This window comes from Schistosoma haematobium, chromosome 3, assembly GCF_000699445.3.
Source record: "Schistosoma haematobium chromosome 3, whole genome shotgun sequence".
In the NCBI taxonomy this organism is placed as follows: Eukaryota; Metazoa; Platyhelminthes; class Trematoda; order Strigeidida; family Schistosomatidae; genus Schistosoma; species Schistosoma haematobium.
In genome coordinates, this window is record NC_067198.1 from 27,730,849 (window position 1) to 27,749,472 (window position 18,624).

Below are 18,624 nucleotides of genomic sequence, written 5' to 3' on the forward strand. Positions count from 1 at the left end.
TGGAGAGGCATAGGCCGCTCAACAGCATTCTCTATCCAACTCTGTCCTGAACAATCATTTCCAGTTGTTATTCAACCTTTTCATGTCTGATTCCAATTCTCCGAGCAGTGTATTCTTTGGCCTTCCTCTTTACCGTCTATTTTCAGCATGACATGCTAGCGCATACCTCGTGAGGCAGTTTGATGATGTTAATGAGGTATGGCAACTTGGACCGATGCATATATGTGCCTGGTCCTACGTTGTAGCTGACTGACTGACTGAGTTTGATGATTGATTTCATCAATATATATCCTATCCATTTACAGCATCTCTTCCTAATTTCCTCTTCAGTTGGAAGCTGGTTTGTTCTCTCTCATAGTAGGCTATTCTTGATGTTATCCGGTCAACGGACATTCAGTATCTTGCGTACACAATTGTCTACAAATACTTGTACCTTTTTGATGAGGGTTGTAGTGGTTCTCCAAGTTTTAGCTCCGTACAGTAGAACTGTCTTGACGTTCGTATCGACGATTCTCACCTTGATATTGTTTGACAGTTGTTTTGGGTTCCATACGTTCTTCAACCGTAAGAACGCTGTCTTTGCTTTGCAAATCCTTGCATTTACGTCTTCACCAGATCCTCCTTATTCATCGATGACGCAGATGATCAGCTACGTGAAAGTCTCCACCTCTTTCAGAGTTTCACCATCAAATGTGATTGGGTTTGTGTCCTTCGTGTTGTATTTGAGGATCTCGCTTTCTCCCTTGTGTATGTTAAGGCCTACTTATGCAGAGGCTGTTGCTACACTAGTTCTCTAGACCTGCATTTGTTGGTGTGAATGAGATCATCTGTTAATTCCAAATCTTTTAGTTGATTCTGAGTTGTCCATTGTATTCTGTGCTTTTCAGTACGAATACAAACCGTGAAAGCGTGACCTATTGATCCTTTTGATGTTATTTTCGGAGTATGAAGCAAGTGGTGTCAGAAAAGTTACCACCGCAGCAAAATCCGATTTAAGGCCTCCTCGTGGCGCTGCTGGATAGTAGGAGCAACCATGTTAGCCAACTTAAGCGGTTGAAGAAGTCGAATCGATTATCTACTCTGTTGTTTCTTATTAACCTGGGTTCTAAACTAGGGGCTCACTTAGCTATTGCGGGCTACCCTATGTTTAAGCTTATGTATAAGAATTTCAGAAGTTTTCGAACTTGTGTAGTTCAAGTATGTAGGTATGTATGAGCTGCAAAAATATCTGCCTTATGTCTAATAAAATCAGAGGCCTATGTATTAGGTCAAAGACATAATAAGAAGATATGGTAGCAAATACTAGAGTGAGGTGACCATCAACCTCCTCTAAGAGTGCTTATGCTTATGTGAGTGTCAGGAATTACTGAGGCGGTAACCATGGGCTGAATGATATGCATGTAATGTGCAAGAGCCTGGTGTAGCAAATAATTGTTTTTTTGGAGAGGTGAACATCTACCCTGCCAAGTGGGTGAATATACCTATATGTATGCTGTGGGATACATGGGGTGAAACCTGTGTTACCGGTGTGCATGTAACGTACATTCGCTCACAGAGTAGGTATACCTGTATGTATGCTAAGTAATACTCGGATGAAAGTCGGTGTGTAAACTAGTAAGCATGTGGACTATACCTATCCAGGACAAGTAAATTGCAGAAAACCTTTTACTTGTTACTTGTGCAATACCAATTGCATGCAAAGACCTATGAAGCCGCTGCTCCCCACTATATTACATCCACGTAGTGAGCATATGAGCCTCGAAAAATGGAATTCATTTCAGAAGGTCCGGACGCGGATCCCCAGTAGGCTTTACCAATCAATCTAGCTGGAACACCGTACCACAGGGATAATTGACCTGTGGTTTGTGAGAAACACAGAATGAATACATCTGTGCCACTGCCACCGATTCTGTGTGACGTCATACAACATTTCCAACTACTAGTCATGGTAATCATGAGAACCACAACCAGGTAGACCATAGTTACCAACACAACTTAGTCCAACAGTCAATGACTTTATACATTTATATGTTTCAGCTTAGCAGCTCCTAACACCTCCCAATACCTAGGTCGATGAAAATTCGATACCTCATTAACGGATTTGTCCTATTTATTATGCACAATGCATCAACATAAGGCTAGACTCAATCTTTGTTTGATATCTCAAATGATGAATGCATGCCTAATGTACACAAATATATGAAGCCATTCATCAATAAAAAAATCGTACTTTCAGAATAACCAAAAATAATTAATTCAAACTATTTTCAACAGAAAACAATTTCGATAGAAAAAACAACCATATTGTTGTATGTAATTTCATAATCAAACAGTATATACAACTGATTTTTTTCAAACACTTAAGATAATAAATACATATTTTTTTGTGATATCCTAATCAGTAGGGAAATTGTATTTTTATTATAGGTCACTTCTTCAGGGTAAACAAATATATTTATATAAATATAATGAATATATTCATTATTAACTTTATACCCAATGCTCAATTTATTTGAAACTAACAAGTCCAATCTTGGCATTGATACCTACGAATACTTAAAAGTTGAAAATTACAATAAGAGTAATCTCAGACAGTCATTGGTGTGTACACATTTCGAATTAAATCTATCAACAAAAAAACATTAGCATATCACAGTATATATATATATATATATCCCTAAATATGATATAAAACTCCTTACTAGTTTCCTTATAGAATCATTCTGTGGGAATTTTATAACACAATCTTGTATACTATCTTCTAGTGTATTAAAATAAGACTGCCAATTGATTGGAGTGGAATTCACTGAGCCTAAGCCAACCTCATCTAATATTTCTTGATCCATAGTGCATTGATTATTGTTATTATTAACTGTAGAATTTGCTTCTTCTTCTTTTTTCTGTTTCACTTCGGTGTAACATTGTTCTTGTTGAAATGTGTTTCGATTGTACTCATTCAATGATGATGATGATGATGATGATGATAATGAAATATTCTGTAAGAGTAACCTTGCAAATAATTCAAATTGTTTCTCATATTTCTCTGCTTTCTCACATATTGATTGAACATTGGTAATGGTAGTCAATTGAATTGGTAATTGCTCGGCTATAATTAATTGTTCTTTGACTGAATTCAAAGATAGACTACCAGGTCTACAAGAAGAGTACCAAGAAGAAACAATAGACAAATACATTGAAATACATATTTTTTTTTATTTTGTAGACAATAACACTCATGAAATATAGATAGCGTAATCTTACATATTTATGACAAATGTGATTAGTTATCACAAATGAAAGTACATGCATAGATATTAGTAGGTTTCACAAAACTAGACTAAACACTATACAGTGTTAAAAAAAAGTAAAATTAAGATTTGCTGATACGGTTTTATTTAATTTAACTGCGGTGTAATCTATAGGTTTATGTGCTCAACTTGTAGTGCTGATGTGTGAGAATCAGTTATACACAATATGATTCGCTGCCCCATAACCGAATTAGATGAAACTTAGTTAGAATCTGAAATCTATTACTTGAAAATCGACTTGTGTTTTTTTTCTTTACCAACTAAGCCACCGATCCATTTGATTTCAATATAAACGCAGCAAGTCTGAGGAAATGAAAATAATTCCAATGGATTGGAACCCTTAAACACTATTTCACCTTAACTAAAAGCTAGAATTATATCATCATAATGAGTTTAAATGTTTATAACTTTATATGGCTACCGGAGTAATCCACTCATATTGCATATTCATCAACACAGACTCATCAAATGCAGTTCATAACACTAATAGCGAGAAGATTAAAACCGTTACAATTGAATTATATCTCTATATATTTAGCATGTTTAGAAATATGTGGAAAAAGAACATAAAACGTAAAGTCCCCCATAATCGTCGTTGCCACTGATTTCAGGATTTTATAAATAGGTTTTCGGATTCGAAAGTGAACAAATCTAACACACATCGACAGATGAAATGCATGATAAAACCGTGTGGCTGATTAGTGACGGCTGCACTCAAACCCCAACCTACTTTTCGTCCGAGGTTGAACGATTTAAGATCGAAGACAAGACCCATAGCCAGAAGAAAAAAACCAATTCTAAAATGATTATTTCCCACGTCCTACCGGAATTATAAATGAAAGACAACTTTCTTAATTTTAAGAGAGCTCACAAATGAATTCGGTGAGGACAGTGATTGTACAACGATAGACGCATTAAATTCATACAAAAAAATCACACAGCTACTATATATATATATATATATATACCATTCCCCTGAAAGTAGATTAATATATTGGAAGACAACAGCACAAAGGAAACCAATAAAGAGATAATCATGTCATAACTGGTTAAAACGAAGAGGAAAACGTAAAGTCATTTAAACAGGAAAAAACCTGGGACTTCAGATCAATATATGATAGTGTTATATCTAGATGGTTGTTTTTCCTGATATACCGCGTACAACTTGAGCACTAGAACGCCAAAACCCTTCCAAGCCGCAATGAGAAGACAGAAGACTAGTGAAAGTAATATTACTTCAGACAGTGTCAATTATAGTACAAAATTGTCAGGTATTTATAGTTTTTAGTAGGAACGAAATCATCATTACAGTCCTCCAATCCGCATACTGGTGAGCGGCCTATGCTCCTTCACGAGGAGTAACAGGCGTATGTAACTAAGTAAGTAAGTAAGTAAATCCGCATACAGGGGGTTACTAGCATTGTCCAATCGGGAAGCTACACGTAGGAATTCTAGAATATTCCTCTAAACGGTCCTGACAGATAAATTACTAAAAATCGTATTCTAAAGAAGTTATAAGTATGATTCAAACATCCCTAAAATTAATTCATAAATTATGTTTTGAATTATAAACATTTCAGTGAAAGTATTATTCAACATGAACAACTGTCTGAAGATAAGAAAATATAGCGTAAATAAGATCACCAGATATTTTTTTCAAGTTTTCGATAGATAGATGTTCTAAATGTGATAGATATATCAAATGATCCAGATGAACACTATTATTCTCTAAACTTAATTGTCACCGAATCAATGAAATTAAAGTTTTACATAACAGAGCTACCAAGAAGAATTAACAAATATGATTTGTAATTCATTAGATGACCAATGTTTAACGACATAAGAAAATAGATATTAATATAATAGAGTAATATGTAGGTATTTTAAAGCAATCAACTTTAAAGTACTAGGTAAAGGGCTCAAACTCAGAGATTTAGGTTGTCTAGAAATACTGTCAACGCTTTCTTAGACAAAAAAACATTAGTATATAAATATGACATCAATATTTAAATATTAAATTATAATTACATTTATAAACACAACGAACTTTTAGTAAACCCATAAACTACAATAGTTTGACATAGAAATTATGATAATTTCTTCTTTCCAATAAATTTTAAATGTACAATTGTATAGTGAATATACTTGAAAAGTTTGAAATGTGAAAATAATAATTTCATTTAAATAAAAATAATAAAAAATATTAAAATAATACATACTTGGCTTGAATAATTTCATTTAATCTTTCTTCAATCAACTTTACTGTAGATATCGTTTCTAAAAGATGTCGACTTTGAATACTTAATACTGTATCTAATAAACTATGTGAAGAAAAATTATATGATGAATAAACATTTTCTGAAATATTCATTACATAAGCAATAGCTGAAGCTACATGACTACCTTGAATTTGTAAATCGCATAGATTACTTAATGTTGGTTTACTGATGATTGTAATATCAGTTGATGGATTTGTGTTACGATATTTTTCAATTTTCTCTTGAACAGAATTTGATTTATAATTTAATGCTTTGTCTACTTTTTCTAACCATGTTAGACATTCATGAACCTTGAAAAAAAAAATTAGAAGAGAAAAAAAATTATTTGTATTTGGTGTAGATTTCGGTTTTGACTGAAAGCGAATCGGCGTTAGCCACTAATAAAATTTGTTCACTTATTTGAAAATAGACACTACTATGTTAATAAATCTTAAATAGAAATATATCATAACAGTTTAGTTCTAGTCAGTATGAAATCTGTATATTAGTTGGTTCCTATTTAAATCACTTGCAAAGTTAACTTTTTCCGTTTTAATGAATCTATCCAACATTAATAAACAAAGCTGGGTAAAATACAAGGACAATTGGTTGATAGTGTCAAATTCTCTCCGTTGGAACGTTACACTTGCATTAGTTACCCCTTCCAGCCAAACAAGTTGATGAAGCCTGTTAGGCCCTTCTGGAGAGAAACAGGCCACATCGAAGCACGGCACAACTACCGAGGCTAGAATAGTTGTTTCTGCAATCCTTTGGAGTTTGCCCAATGACGAGCAACTCCATATGATACATGCACCACTTCCAAAAATTTTTTGTCGTTTTCCATTCCAAATGTAACTGTGCTATGTTTCTCTGTGGGTTTCGTAATCGATCGGTGGATATAGGTAAGAGTGGGTGATTAACCCGATCTCCACCACCCGGGTTACCGCTCACGTGAGTTCTTGAGTCATTCGTCTCATTATCCAGGAGGCACGACGCGGACGTGTGAGTCGGATTTTGCCTCTTGAAAAAATCATTAACACCTACCTCATGAATAAATGAGCAATAATTTAATTATCCCACAAGTGCCGATTATTTTATTTAGAGTGAAAAGGAAAGCTTCAAAATTTAACCACTAAGTTCAGAGAATATCTATCTGAGCTGCATATATTCTCCAAGATTTCACAATGAAGAAAAAAATTTACAATGATAACTTGACATTTTGATATACTAATCAATATACCAACCTAGCAACTGAAACTAGGTTAAATAACTTAGTTTTTCTATCAACAGTACGCTTTTTGATAGGTACTTTTATAAGTGACTCAATTATTAAATAATAATCAGTTAAAGTGGGTGTATATGTAAAGAGACAATTCACATATGTATACGAAGCAGTCCTTATTGCAAATGTAGTTCAGAAACTTGTATGTATTCACTTTCTTATTGAATATCATTATTTTTCTTAATGTCTATGAATAATAATTAGTTACTGATAAGTTGCCATTACAGGATTCCAGTGTGGTCATTCACTTGACCTCACCTCGGCAAAACGGAGAGCCAACGAGATACACCCTCCGTGTATCTGGTGACCCGATGGCCAGTTCTCGTGGACTGGCAGGAGTAGGCATAGCACTAAGCATGAGGGCGGAACAAGCACTGCTAGAGTGGATCCCCGTCAACAGTCGTCTATGTGCTGTTCGGCTAAACGGCTCCGTAAGAACTCGGAAGGATAGGGACACACGTCGTTGCCTTTTCGTCGTTTCTGCCTACGCTCCCACTGACTGCAGCTCAGATGATGTGAAAGATGAATTTTACAGAAAGCTGTCCGAACTTCTTCAGAAAGCTAAACGCTCAGACATAGTACTCGTAGGGGGTGACTTTAATGCTTAATACCAACACGTGATTACAGTACAATGGTATATGACTAATAATAACTATGTAACCGAACTTACTCTTTTCAATTGATTTAATTCGGGTAATTCAATATCGATCGCGTTGCCAACGTTGATATATTCTGCAACTTTTATTACGGAGGGCAATACTGATCGAAGTTGTAGCTCTATTTTATTTGGATCATACAAACTACTGTTATCATTAGTAGTAGTGTTGATGTCGGAAATAGATGAAATAATGCAACCATCATTAACATCGACAATATTATTGCCATTATTATTGTTATTAAAAAAAGGTTTCTTGTTTAAATTTACTAACAAATCACGCACTTCACTTCTCCATCTAGTGATATGATCAGCAAATTCTTGTAGATCTTTGTATTCCGGTAAAATAACCGGTAAAGTTGAAGCTAATTTAACTAGACTAGCGAATTCATTTAGTGTTAGCTACATTAAAGGTTAATAAAACAAAATAAAATAGTAGTTAATTTTAACAAAACGTTTCAGTGCACATTCTTCTTAACAATACACAATGACACTACTGATGAAGATAACAGTGATTACCATTTATTGGGTTCCATACGTTCTTCAACTGTAGGAATATGGCCCTTGTTTTGCCAATCCCCACCTGGTCATTTACGAAGTCCAAATCGTCTAGTTGCATCCAACCTGTCCATTTTATTCCGTGCTTCCCGTCAATTGTCGAGGTCTTCACCATCCAATCAAACATTAGAAGAAAGAGAGATGGGTAGAGTAGGTAACCTTGTCTTTATCCGGTCCTCACCTGGAATGCGTCTATCAGCTGTCCTCCATGCACGACTTTGCAGTGTAGTCCATTGTATGAATCCAGGATAATGTTGACGATTTTCTCAGGTACTAAAACCATAGTCTCAAAAAGTTTCCATAATGTTCAACGCTTTCTCATGATCAAAGAAGTTGATGTGTAGTAAGAAGTTCCATTCAATTGATTGTTCAACGATGATCCGTAGTGTCGCGATTCGGTCTGTGCACTACTGATCCTTACAGAATCCAGCCTATCGATCTCAAAGTTGGGCGTCTACTGAATCTTTCATTGGGTTCAGCAACACTGTTGAAAACCTTTCCTGGTACTAACAGTAGTGTAATTTCTCCGTAGTTCTCGCATTTGCTCAGATCTCTTTTCTTTGGTATCTTGATGAGATGTCCTTCTTTCCAATTTGTCAGCACTTGTTCCGCCTCCCAAACTTTTTTGAATAAAACGTGGAGCATACTTGCAGTTACTTCTACGTCTGACTTTAGTGCTTTAGCTGGCACATCGCCAGGTCCTGCTGTTTTCCCACTCTTGATTTGTCTAATGGCCATCCTAATTTCTTCGACCGTTGAAGTGGGATCTACAGGAAGGTCTGTGTGCTTCTTCGATGTCCAGTGGATTCAATGGAGCTGGTCTATTCAAGAGTTCCTCGAAATGTTCCACCCATCTGTTTCTCTGCTCTTGAATTTCAGTGATTTTCATGCCTTATTTGACCTTGACTGGTCTCTCTAGTTTATTATTTCCCTGTCAGTTTCTTCATCGTGTCATATGGTTATTTCATATTTCCTTTTCTTGGAGCTTTTTCCGCTTTTCCACGTATTTATGCTTGTCCGCTCTAATGCTCCTCTTCACTTGCTTGTTTGCTACTGTGTATTAAGCTTGTGCCTTCACTTTCTCTGCTCTTTTTCGACTGTTGTCAATTACCGTCTTCTTGTTCTTCCGTTCTTGAATCTTGTTCAGGGTTTGTATAGAAATTCATTCCTCACGATGATGCTTGTTCTGGTCCAGAACCTCTCGACATGTTGAAGTTAGTGTCTTTTTGATCCCTTTCCAGTTTTCCTCCATAGTAGTTTCTTCTTTCAGTAGATTCTGTAAGGCTTGGGACCTGTTATTGAGAGTTATCTTGAATTGGTTAAGTTTGTTAGTATCTCGAAGAAAGGCTGTAGTGAACCTTTGTAATGCTGTAACTGATCTTTATCGTCGTCATTGCTATCATTGGTGGATGCATAACATTGGATAATATTCATTGTGATTCCCTCCTCCTTTGTTTCGAATGATTTTGTGGTGATTGTGGATCCGTGAAATTCCCATTCAATAAGTGAATTTCGTGCTTCTTTGGATAGCATCAGAGCAACCCCCTAAGAGTGTGGTGCGTTTCCTCTTCACGACCGGAGTACAGCAGCATATCTCTCATATCTAGCCTTTTCTGTCCAGCTTCAGTCTAATGGGTTTCACTGATTCTGAGAACTGCTTAGTTGTATCCCCTCATTTCCACAGCTAGTTGACTGGTCCTTCCGGTCACCCACATTGTCCAGACATTCCACATACCTGTAAAAATTGTTGCTCTAGATGTTAGAAGCATCGGCCTCATGACTTCCAAAGAATCTCTGCTTTTATCATGAGGCGTCATAATTCTTCATTCAACTCGGAGAGCAGAGTTTAAGTGGTTAAATTCGTTTGTTCTGGTTAGCGTTTTTCTAGCAAGGTTGTTTTTGACGGGATGAGGTTGCGGACTCCATACCCAACCTTCATCCGTTACCCGGGCTTAAGACCGGCAGTAACCCTAGAAGAGCTACAGGAGAGAATAACATGAATATAGCTGAGGTAAATCAAATGGAAGTAACCTGAACACTATATGATTGCTTCTATCATTTGCTATCAAGTTGATTGGTTCCAAAATACGTAATAAAAAATTGTCAATATGACTGATGAATACAAAGAACCGTCAATACATAATTTAGAAATAGGTGAATCTTGCACGTCACTACTTATGGATGCCCATGAGAGCCACGTCTTTTATCAACAAGAGTTGTGAAAGAAGAAACCATAAATTTAAGCAAATGTAAACGCCCCAAATGCCCTGGTACGGTTGAGGGTTAGGAGAATGAGCTCTCCTTTGCGAAATGCTCTCACATGGCCGCTCGTGTATAACCACTGTCAAAGAAGTCCTAATCACTGCCTTCTTGCAGAGGGGGTGTTGTTCACGAAATTGAGAGGACGAAAAGTGAATGTACAGCAATTAAACCAGGTTGGTGGATATAGAGGATCCACCTAGGGGAATCGGAAAACTCTGATTCCAAACCAATGGTGCACACAAGCTCCAGGATCATGAGGGAATAAACGGCATATGAACCAATTATTGGTCACCGGCAACCATGGGACTGTATCTTCTGACGTTGATCCACTGCCTTGTGGATCAGATCTTTAGGTCAAAGGCTCCAGGTGTGGCCCTCTTTGAAAACTACCTGCTCTGATTTGGGCACCTGAGCAGTATCACAGCTCACTCACAAATCAAGTGACTTGTGTGACGTATATAGATTTTGGTGCTTCTTTTGTACTAATGCTGACATGTTTAAATAAATAAATCATTCAATGAATCTAAATATAAAGTAAACTTACTTTCGAAATAAAAGGACCTTTCGGTGCGGACGATTTATTTCTAGTCCGGTTTGAACTAGCGTAATGACAACTGGTACTTCTAGACCTGAGTTTACGACAACTGTCATTATGATTATTATCATTGTGACAATTGGCTTTTAATGAAGCATCCACTTGTTCGTTTTGATTAGTCTCCGTCATTTTATCTTCTTCCCTTTGCTCTAATCTTTCTGTATAATCATCATTATCATCATCACCACCGTGAAAACTACTTCTACTTAATCTTCGACTGTTTTTAGTAAACGAAGTACCACTAGAATTTCGAGAGTCTTCAATACTGACTTCATCATCTGTTTCTGAATTAGATCTGCTAGAAGTTGATGTGTGTGATATATTGTGTACAATTCTATCAGTATTTTGTGTTAATTCTTTGCGTTCAGAAGTCCCATTATCATTATCAGCATCATCATTCTCAAAATCATGATCGTCATCTTCTTCATGTTCTGAATCTGTCGATTCATATTTGACAGATTTCATTTCAGTTTCCTGAGTGATTTTCATTGATTCACATGCATTCTTATAGCTGGTAATTAGTTTGCGAACGACTGATGAACATTCACTAATAGTATGAACCACGTGATTTAAACGTTCCACTAATGTATTGGGATACTGTCGTGCCCGGCCAAGCTTTAAAAGTTTCTGCAAAATATTTCCGATAAGTATAATATAAGAATATGTCGTTAGGAAAATACGACTGAATTAATCGCGAATAATTGTAAATACAAACGATACGCTGTGTAAAGACTTAGTGATTAACAACATCAATTAACGGCCATTGCGTTTAAATATGGAATATTTTCTCAAAAAACCTATACTTGTTATCCGATTTAAAATCACTTCCCTAATGAAGTCAAGTAGACTGGGACTAATTATGATAAAAGTGTATTAAAAACTGCAATCAAAACAGAATCAGTACATAACACAACTAACTGACAATCCCATAATCTATTTACGTAGAATGGTTAATGTAATCTACTATACAACAAAAGTATACAGTGATGGGAAATCTATGTGAAAAAAAGCTGTCTTTATTGTGAATACAGTGTAATCTTTCTTAAACTAAATAACTTTCACACACGACTATGTTTGAAATAGATTCTATTAGCTATTTACGCAAAGTGATTTTTAGCATCCCTTTAACAGATCCGCAAAGTAACCAATATAAGTCATTCGTTGACGCAGTGTCTATGGAGAATAATTGACAATTTCTATAGATAGAAGTAAGGATAGTTAACTCCAAGGAAAATAAATAAAACTTAGTCGATTAGATGTACTACGTTTCACAAAATGGGAAATGTTTCAGAAAACAACAAGTAACAGAAAAAATCGACTTTATTGATGTTCTTTTCATTAAAGTTCTTTAAGCTTACTTAGTTTTTAATTCATAGTAGTCTTATTAAAACTGAATCCAACAAATGTGAACTGATGGCTTACTACATAAATTCAACAGTTATTGCTGATAACTATAGTGTCTCCTCATTTATACATTTCGCCTTTTACTTAAGATATTATTGGAAAGGTACAATATGATGACTTCTTGTGAAGCGATAGTTCAGTGATTAGGGTATTTCACCTTCAATCACTTAGTAGATTTAAACTCCCCCACTTTGGTTAGGTTAGTACTGTTAGCGCTAGTAGAGCTCGGAGCTAAGTACACAAACCTACGCCTGGTAAGAGTTAAATAAATAAAGAGATGTTTTTTAATGGAGAACTGCTTTAACTATTATCTTCACTTTTCAATAGATTCGAAGTATTCAGTAAAACATTCCTCATGGTTTCACTTAATTGGTATACAATACTCACGAATTCGTTATACTTTTAGCTATTCCGGCTTTCACATCTGTCATACTGTTTATGAATAATTATTGTAATCTTTCAAATAATAAAACGATTTGTTTTATTTAGTCGATCAATATTCAACACATGAGCTAAGTCTTTATCATAAAATGATGCCTGAAATGAATGTACAATAATCTTAAATAATATATGTGTATTCATATTATTCTTAAAGCACCATTTAAATTGTGAAGTAGTTGAAAATAGGTTATAGAATAAAATGTGATCATATCCTAGTTTCAGTTTTATTACTTCAAAAAAATGCATTAGAATAAATACACTAAATAATAGGCGAATCCGGTTGTAATGTGGAAAATTTTTATTTAAGAGCAGATATCTTAATTCAGTTTTCATCTCTAGTAAAAGATTAGTTGAAGGAAATCACCTCCTACAAGTATATGTGACAGATAGTTTGACATTCAGGAACTCATTAAAGTCATGGGACTAGAATTTGTCCTCACTTACAGTGCTTCAGACGAACAAAATTAAAATAAGATAGGACGAACCAACAGTGGTTATTCATCGTCCGTACAAAACAGAACAAGATGACAAGGAGAAATAAACAAGTAAAAGAAATGAATAATTATAAATAAGTAGATAATAACAATAAAGTAGACAAGTATAAATCAGAAATAAGAAGTTTGAAATATGTCTGAGACATAGACGTAAGCAGAAAGCCAAAATATCTACATCATTTGAACAGACTTGTAGTGACCTCACTTCAAGTTCCCAACAACTGACTATCACTAGACTCCAATCACCACTTTTTCATACAGCACAGGCCAACAGACAATGACTTTATAAAACAATCTTTTAAAAAGTACTATTCTTCCCACCTCCCAGTAAAATTTCCTTGTATGTTGAGATAGACGATGTACATGACATGCATGGTTGGAGGCTCATATTTTTACCCTACAATTTGCCGCTTATTTCTATAAACCCTTTACTACTTATGATATTGCTGGAGTCTTTTTAATACCTTCAGTTAACTATTGATTGTATTATTCAACACCCGTTTTTTCCGACTAGTTACAAGCAATAGTACTGAATATTGATTGTTAGCCGTTGATTTATGATGATAATTAAATTACGTCGTAGAATTCTTTGAAATTTTCCAAAGGAACACACCTTGTATAGCCCTGCCGTTTGGTGATGTCATATTTCTTTAAGAGAGAGCTCAGGTTTCAGAATGACTATCAGTTATGAAGAAATGAACAATTCAACAGATTTTCATGCATTCGAAATGATGATACGAATATGACACTACATAGACAGTAGGAAATCGAAATCCAAGAATCGAACTAAATATGGATTTAACACTCGTATATGATACAAAAGATTAAAGATACGTACGCAGTTTATGAATTGAGCTAATACTGTAATTTTTACTATCACTATGTTGAAATCTTATACTTATGATGTTCATTTTACGATTAAAAAGAATAAGTGAGAAATATCTATTCGATATTAAGCCAGATTTAACATTAAAAGTATTTAAACTTGAAGATCGTTTTATGAAGCTAAGAATTGATTGCAAAAACTCGAACCTTAAATAAACTATTTTTCTTTCATCAGTTTCTTTATATAGTTATAAGTAACGTAGAACCTGAAAAATAAGTCTATCAGTTTAAATCCCCATACCACATTAGCACATCCAGACGAAATGACCAAGACAGGTACCTGAGTAGTTGAAGTAGTAAACGTATCACTGGTTGTAGAAAGGATTAGGTATAGATAACATGATTACATAAGAAAGAATAGTAACAAAGATCAAAAATCAAGATCTAAAGGAAGACAAATAGCGAATTCACCTATGCCATTCTGGCTTATTCTCAGTTACATTAAACGTTTCGAACTGTTAAGATAATCGCGCAAACCTCAGTCAGGTAGTTTAAACCTACAAATACGGCTCAGTTTAACGTCATACTGTCGTGGACTGACGCAATGTCTTGGTTTGGCTTCTAGCTATCTTCCAACCTAGTCGTTAACCAGCAAACATCGAATGTCAAGGTGTGTGGTGGTTTAGCATGCGCATTAAATGTCCTAAGTACTTCAGTCGATGAAGATTCAATAACTTATTAATCGATTTGCCATCCTTACTTAGTACTGTGTCTAACATGACTCTTGCTCATTAGATGGTCTTTGCAATCGCAAGTAACGATTTCACTATTCACAACATTAATTATCAATTCAGTATTGTGTAACCAACTTACCAAGTAAAAGCATGTGTAATCTACTTTCAGCCATACTTTTATTGTGCATGTGAGGGTTAGTGATATTAACCATCCAGTTGTTCAAACGAACGATGAAGGGATATCTTACCCCATTATAATACTTTTACTTATTATAAACTAATTCTTTGCTTTTTCATCTATATAAGTCATGCTCTTAAAGTGCATTTTGCTTTAGATAGTCATTCAGTCAGTCATATAAAAAACAAGATATGACACAAGCAATTGTAGATCAAAAGTTTCCGCATTTCATCACATCAGCATAGTAAGAGAAAAATAACAAGAAACAGAAGAAACGAAAATAAGCAGTAAGAGTGGAAAATCAAACAAAAACAAATATTTTTATAGATTATAAATCACAAGCTAAGCAAGACCGCCAATGGAAACCAATACTATGATACACCTCGGTAGTGGGCACTCACGACCTCGTATTCAAGCTTTGGACTCAGGACCTTCGATCTGGTTATCGAACGCTTAACCCCTAGACCATTCAAACGGCACCTAAGAGTGTTAATGTCTAACTTCAATCAGTTCAAGATATTGTGCGACCAACTTCTATTGCTTGCGAAAGATTACAATCTCACACCCAAAATGATTGCGCAATACCCTGGATTTATTGGAGTTGAAGATCAACACCATTGGATGCTAGCTCATTGGTCTAAAGACTGAGTGTTTGTGCACCAGACAGAGGGCCCAGGGTTCGATCCCCAGATACCGAGTCGTGGATGCCCGCCCCCACAGAGTCTCATACTAGGACGAAACAACCTCCTAATGAGTTACGGTTTCCAATGGTGGTCTAGCTTAGATCGACTCATGATTTAAAAGCTATGTAAATTCTATGATCTCCACAAACACAAACATACATTGAATGAGTTTTCCAAGTGGACATCAACGCCTAAACAAAATCACTTCACAACTTACATTTAAATCAGACAAAGTTAATTTATGATGCTGTTCCTGATCAGTTTTCAGAGAAATAGACGATGAAGGCTTTGAACCCACTAACATAAAGCAAAAAAATAAAATAATGATAATCATAGTGAAGACGTTACGTAGTAAAACCATAGTAGAGACAAATGATTACAATAAAACGATGAACAAACGAGAAATAACGATTTCTGGGACAACTACATTGTACTGTGGTGGAATTAACAATACTTTTATGTCTTAATTTTTTTAAGTAAATAAACTAAGGTTGAAAGTTTTAGATGCCAGTATTTGGTACAATGGTTCAAATAACCACTAAAATAACCAAAGGGATTAAGTTACAGTTTCAGTGGACGCTTGGACGATATTGTGTAGTCTACTTTACAAACTGATCTTAGTTATACATCCATTGAAGACCAGAAAGTACTAAAGAGTTTTTTTGTCCCAGTATAGGACACAGCAGTGAGTAACCACTACCTCATTGGTGATTGGACTGAATACCTTTCGGTCTCACCGTATGCACGTAAGTGTTAGATTACAGAGACAAAAACTGATGATTTACAGTTTTAACATTAAAACGATTCGAGATATCGAGGTATTCTTAGTGTAAAAAATAAAATTCAGCAATATCCACTCACATCTTTAACGATAGAGATTCATGATTAAAAGACATTACAACTAGGCACAAACGATAAAATTTATTAAAACTATGTAGAAACGACGGTAATAATAAGAATAATCTTTCTTACCAGTAGCAAGTTCATTTTTGTTGTCAACATCTAGTTTAGTATCAACGATAATATCCCCATGATCGTTTTCTTTGGTATTATTACTACTAACAGTACTGGAATTATTAACACTATTATCAACATTATCACAAATGGATAATTTTAAATGATTATTTAATTTCAATAGATCCGTTTGATGTTTTAAATTATCACCAGATTTATTTTGTTTGATTTCAGTAGTAGTAGTATTAGTAGTAGTTGCCGTTTTGAGCGCAGATGATATTTTTATTGTATCAACAGAGTTTTGCATTGCACTAAATACTTCATTTTCAATTTGATTCTTCCATTGTTCAAATTCAATTAATTTTGATTGTAATTTCTCCTTAAATTCAGTTAATTCATCTAAATCATAACGATAGCGCATAATTTGGCTATCACGGGGACAACATGTACGTATTTGATAGTGAGCTAAACAAACCATACCTAAAGAGAGATGTTAAAGAAAAGCTAGAACAGGACTATAAATGGTAAAATATTAATTTAGTTTAAATAAACGTAAATATTGTAATGTCTCCCCCATTATTAATGTTATAATTTCTCTTTTTACGGTTATGACCCAGCTATTCCTATTGCTTAGTATTCTTGGACACCGATTCACTCGACAAGACCCCAAATCAGAACACGGTTGAACAGGAAAGAGATTATATTCCAAATAACAAGGTTAGATGGAGGCAAGATGCAAGTCAGAAGCACAATAGGGAAAAACGTCAGTATATTTATAGTTTTTACATAAGAAGATTCCAGAGTATTCTCCAACTATCGACTAGTGCTGATTGGATAAGAATCAGCCAATCAGCGTGCACCAAAGCAATCATGCATTGAGCATGCTTTAATCCAGTCTATGTCCCGCTAACACCTCCCCTTTGAGCAGATTCGTAAGATCTGGTGCTAGGGTCCAACTGCAACTGAGTGACTGGCTTGTGCTCTCGATTAGTCCATCGTCTAAGCAATAAAGAATTATCACTTTTTTCTTGCACAGAGACTGACGTGTCTGTTCCCGGCGTTTTGATTTTTTTTTTAAAAAAAGTATGCATAACTTAATTCTCCAACATTCTCCTCCTCCGCGAAACAATGTCGGATCCTTATATCTCCAAGTTACAAATAATAGGACTTTCTTTAAACGATGTCTCTTGCATTGAATGTCGGATCCACCAGAAATGACTAGATGATAATGAACGACCTTTGATTTGAGGTCAGGGTTTAATTCTTCTGAAGCATTACTTTCAAATCCATTAGAAATTTCATCAGTGGATAATGGATCACTACGGAAATCATCTAACAAAATTAATTTAGACTTTTGACCATAATTTGACTCAGTCGACATATCTTCCTCATTTTTATAAGAAATTTCATCAAAATTACATGCATTATTCTGAGAACCCATATCTGATACATTGTCATTAGAAATCGGATAAGCTGATTCAGTATAAATTTCTATCTCACAATGATTTTGAGTAACATTCAGTATATTTGGGTTCATCGTGTCACTGCAGTTATTTTCTGAATACGAGTCCTCATAGCTTTCTCGGCTAATATCACGTGGACCATAATTTTGTTCTAGCTGAAATTTATTTTCGGAGCTAGACAGGACCAGTAGTGTTTCATTCAATTCTGGACTCCGGGCTTCATCTACAGGGTCTGGCTCTTGATCATCTCGTATTGCCACAACTTTATGAGCATTCAGCACAGTATTTTCTTGCTGTGAGCCGGACACGTTACAAATATTACGTTCTGATTCAGGTATAAAGGGATTTGAACCATCCACTAGATATGCTTCTGAAATGTCTGTTACTGCATCATAAACAGATTTCTTATTTTCTGGTCGAGTGAAAAGTGTGCTCAATAGTTGTTGTTGCAAGGCTAACAACTTCTGCTGGTGCTGTAATATTAACCGCAACTGTTCTAAAGGTATCGCCATTTTTCTTTAGTTTTTTTT

At 35.2% G+C, this 18,624-nt stretch overlaps 1 protein-coding gene across 1 annotated transcript in view; it reads right to left on the reverse strand.

Annotated features, from left to right (window-relative positions):
* Nucleotides 1-18,624, reverse strand: part of KDM5A_3 (Lysine-specific demethylase 5A) — a 48,775-nt gene that overhangs the window by 22,150 nt on the left and 8,001 nt on the right. Inside the window, exons 10-15 of the mRNA XM_051213491.1 lie at nt 16,650-17,111; nt 15,895-15,974; nt 10,868-11,545; nt 7,519-7,905; nt 5,528-5,877; nt 2,703-3,153 (exon numbers count right to left, since the gene is read on the reverse strand). Coding sequence (XP_051069472.1) covers nt 2,703-3,153; nt 5,528-5,877; nt 7,519-7,905; nt 10,868-11,545; nt 15,895-15,974; nt 16,650-17,111 — 2,408 coding nt within the window. The remainder of the gene's footprint in view (nt 1-2,702; nt 3,154-5,527; nt 5,878-7,518; nt 7,906-10,867; nt 11,546-15,894; nt 15,975-16,649; nt 17,112-18,624) is intronic.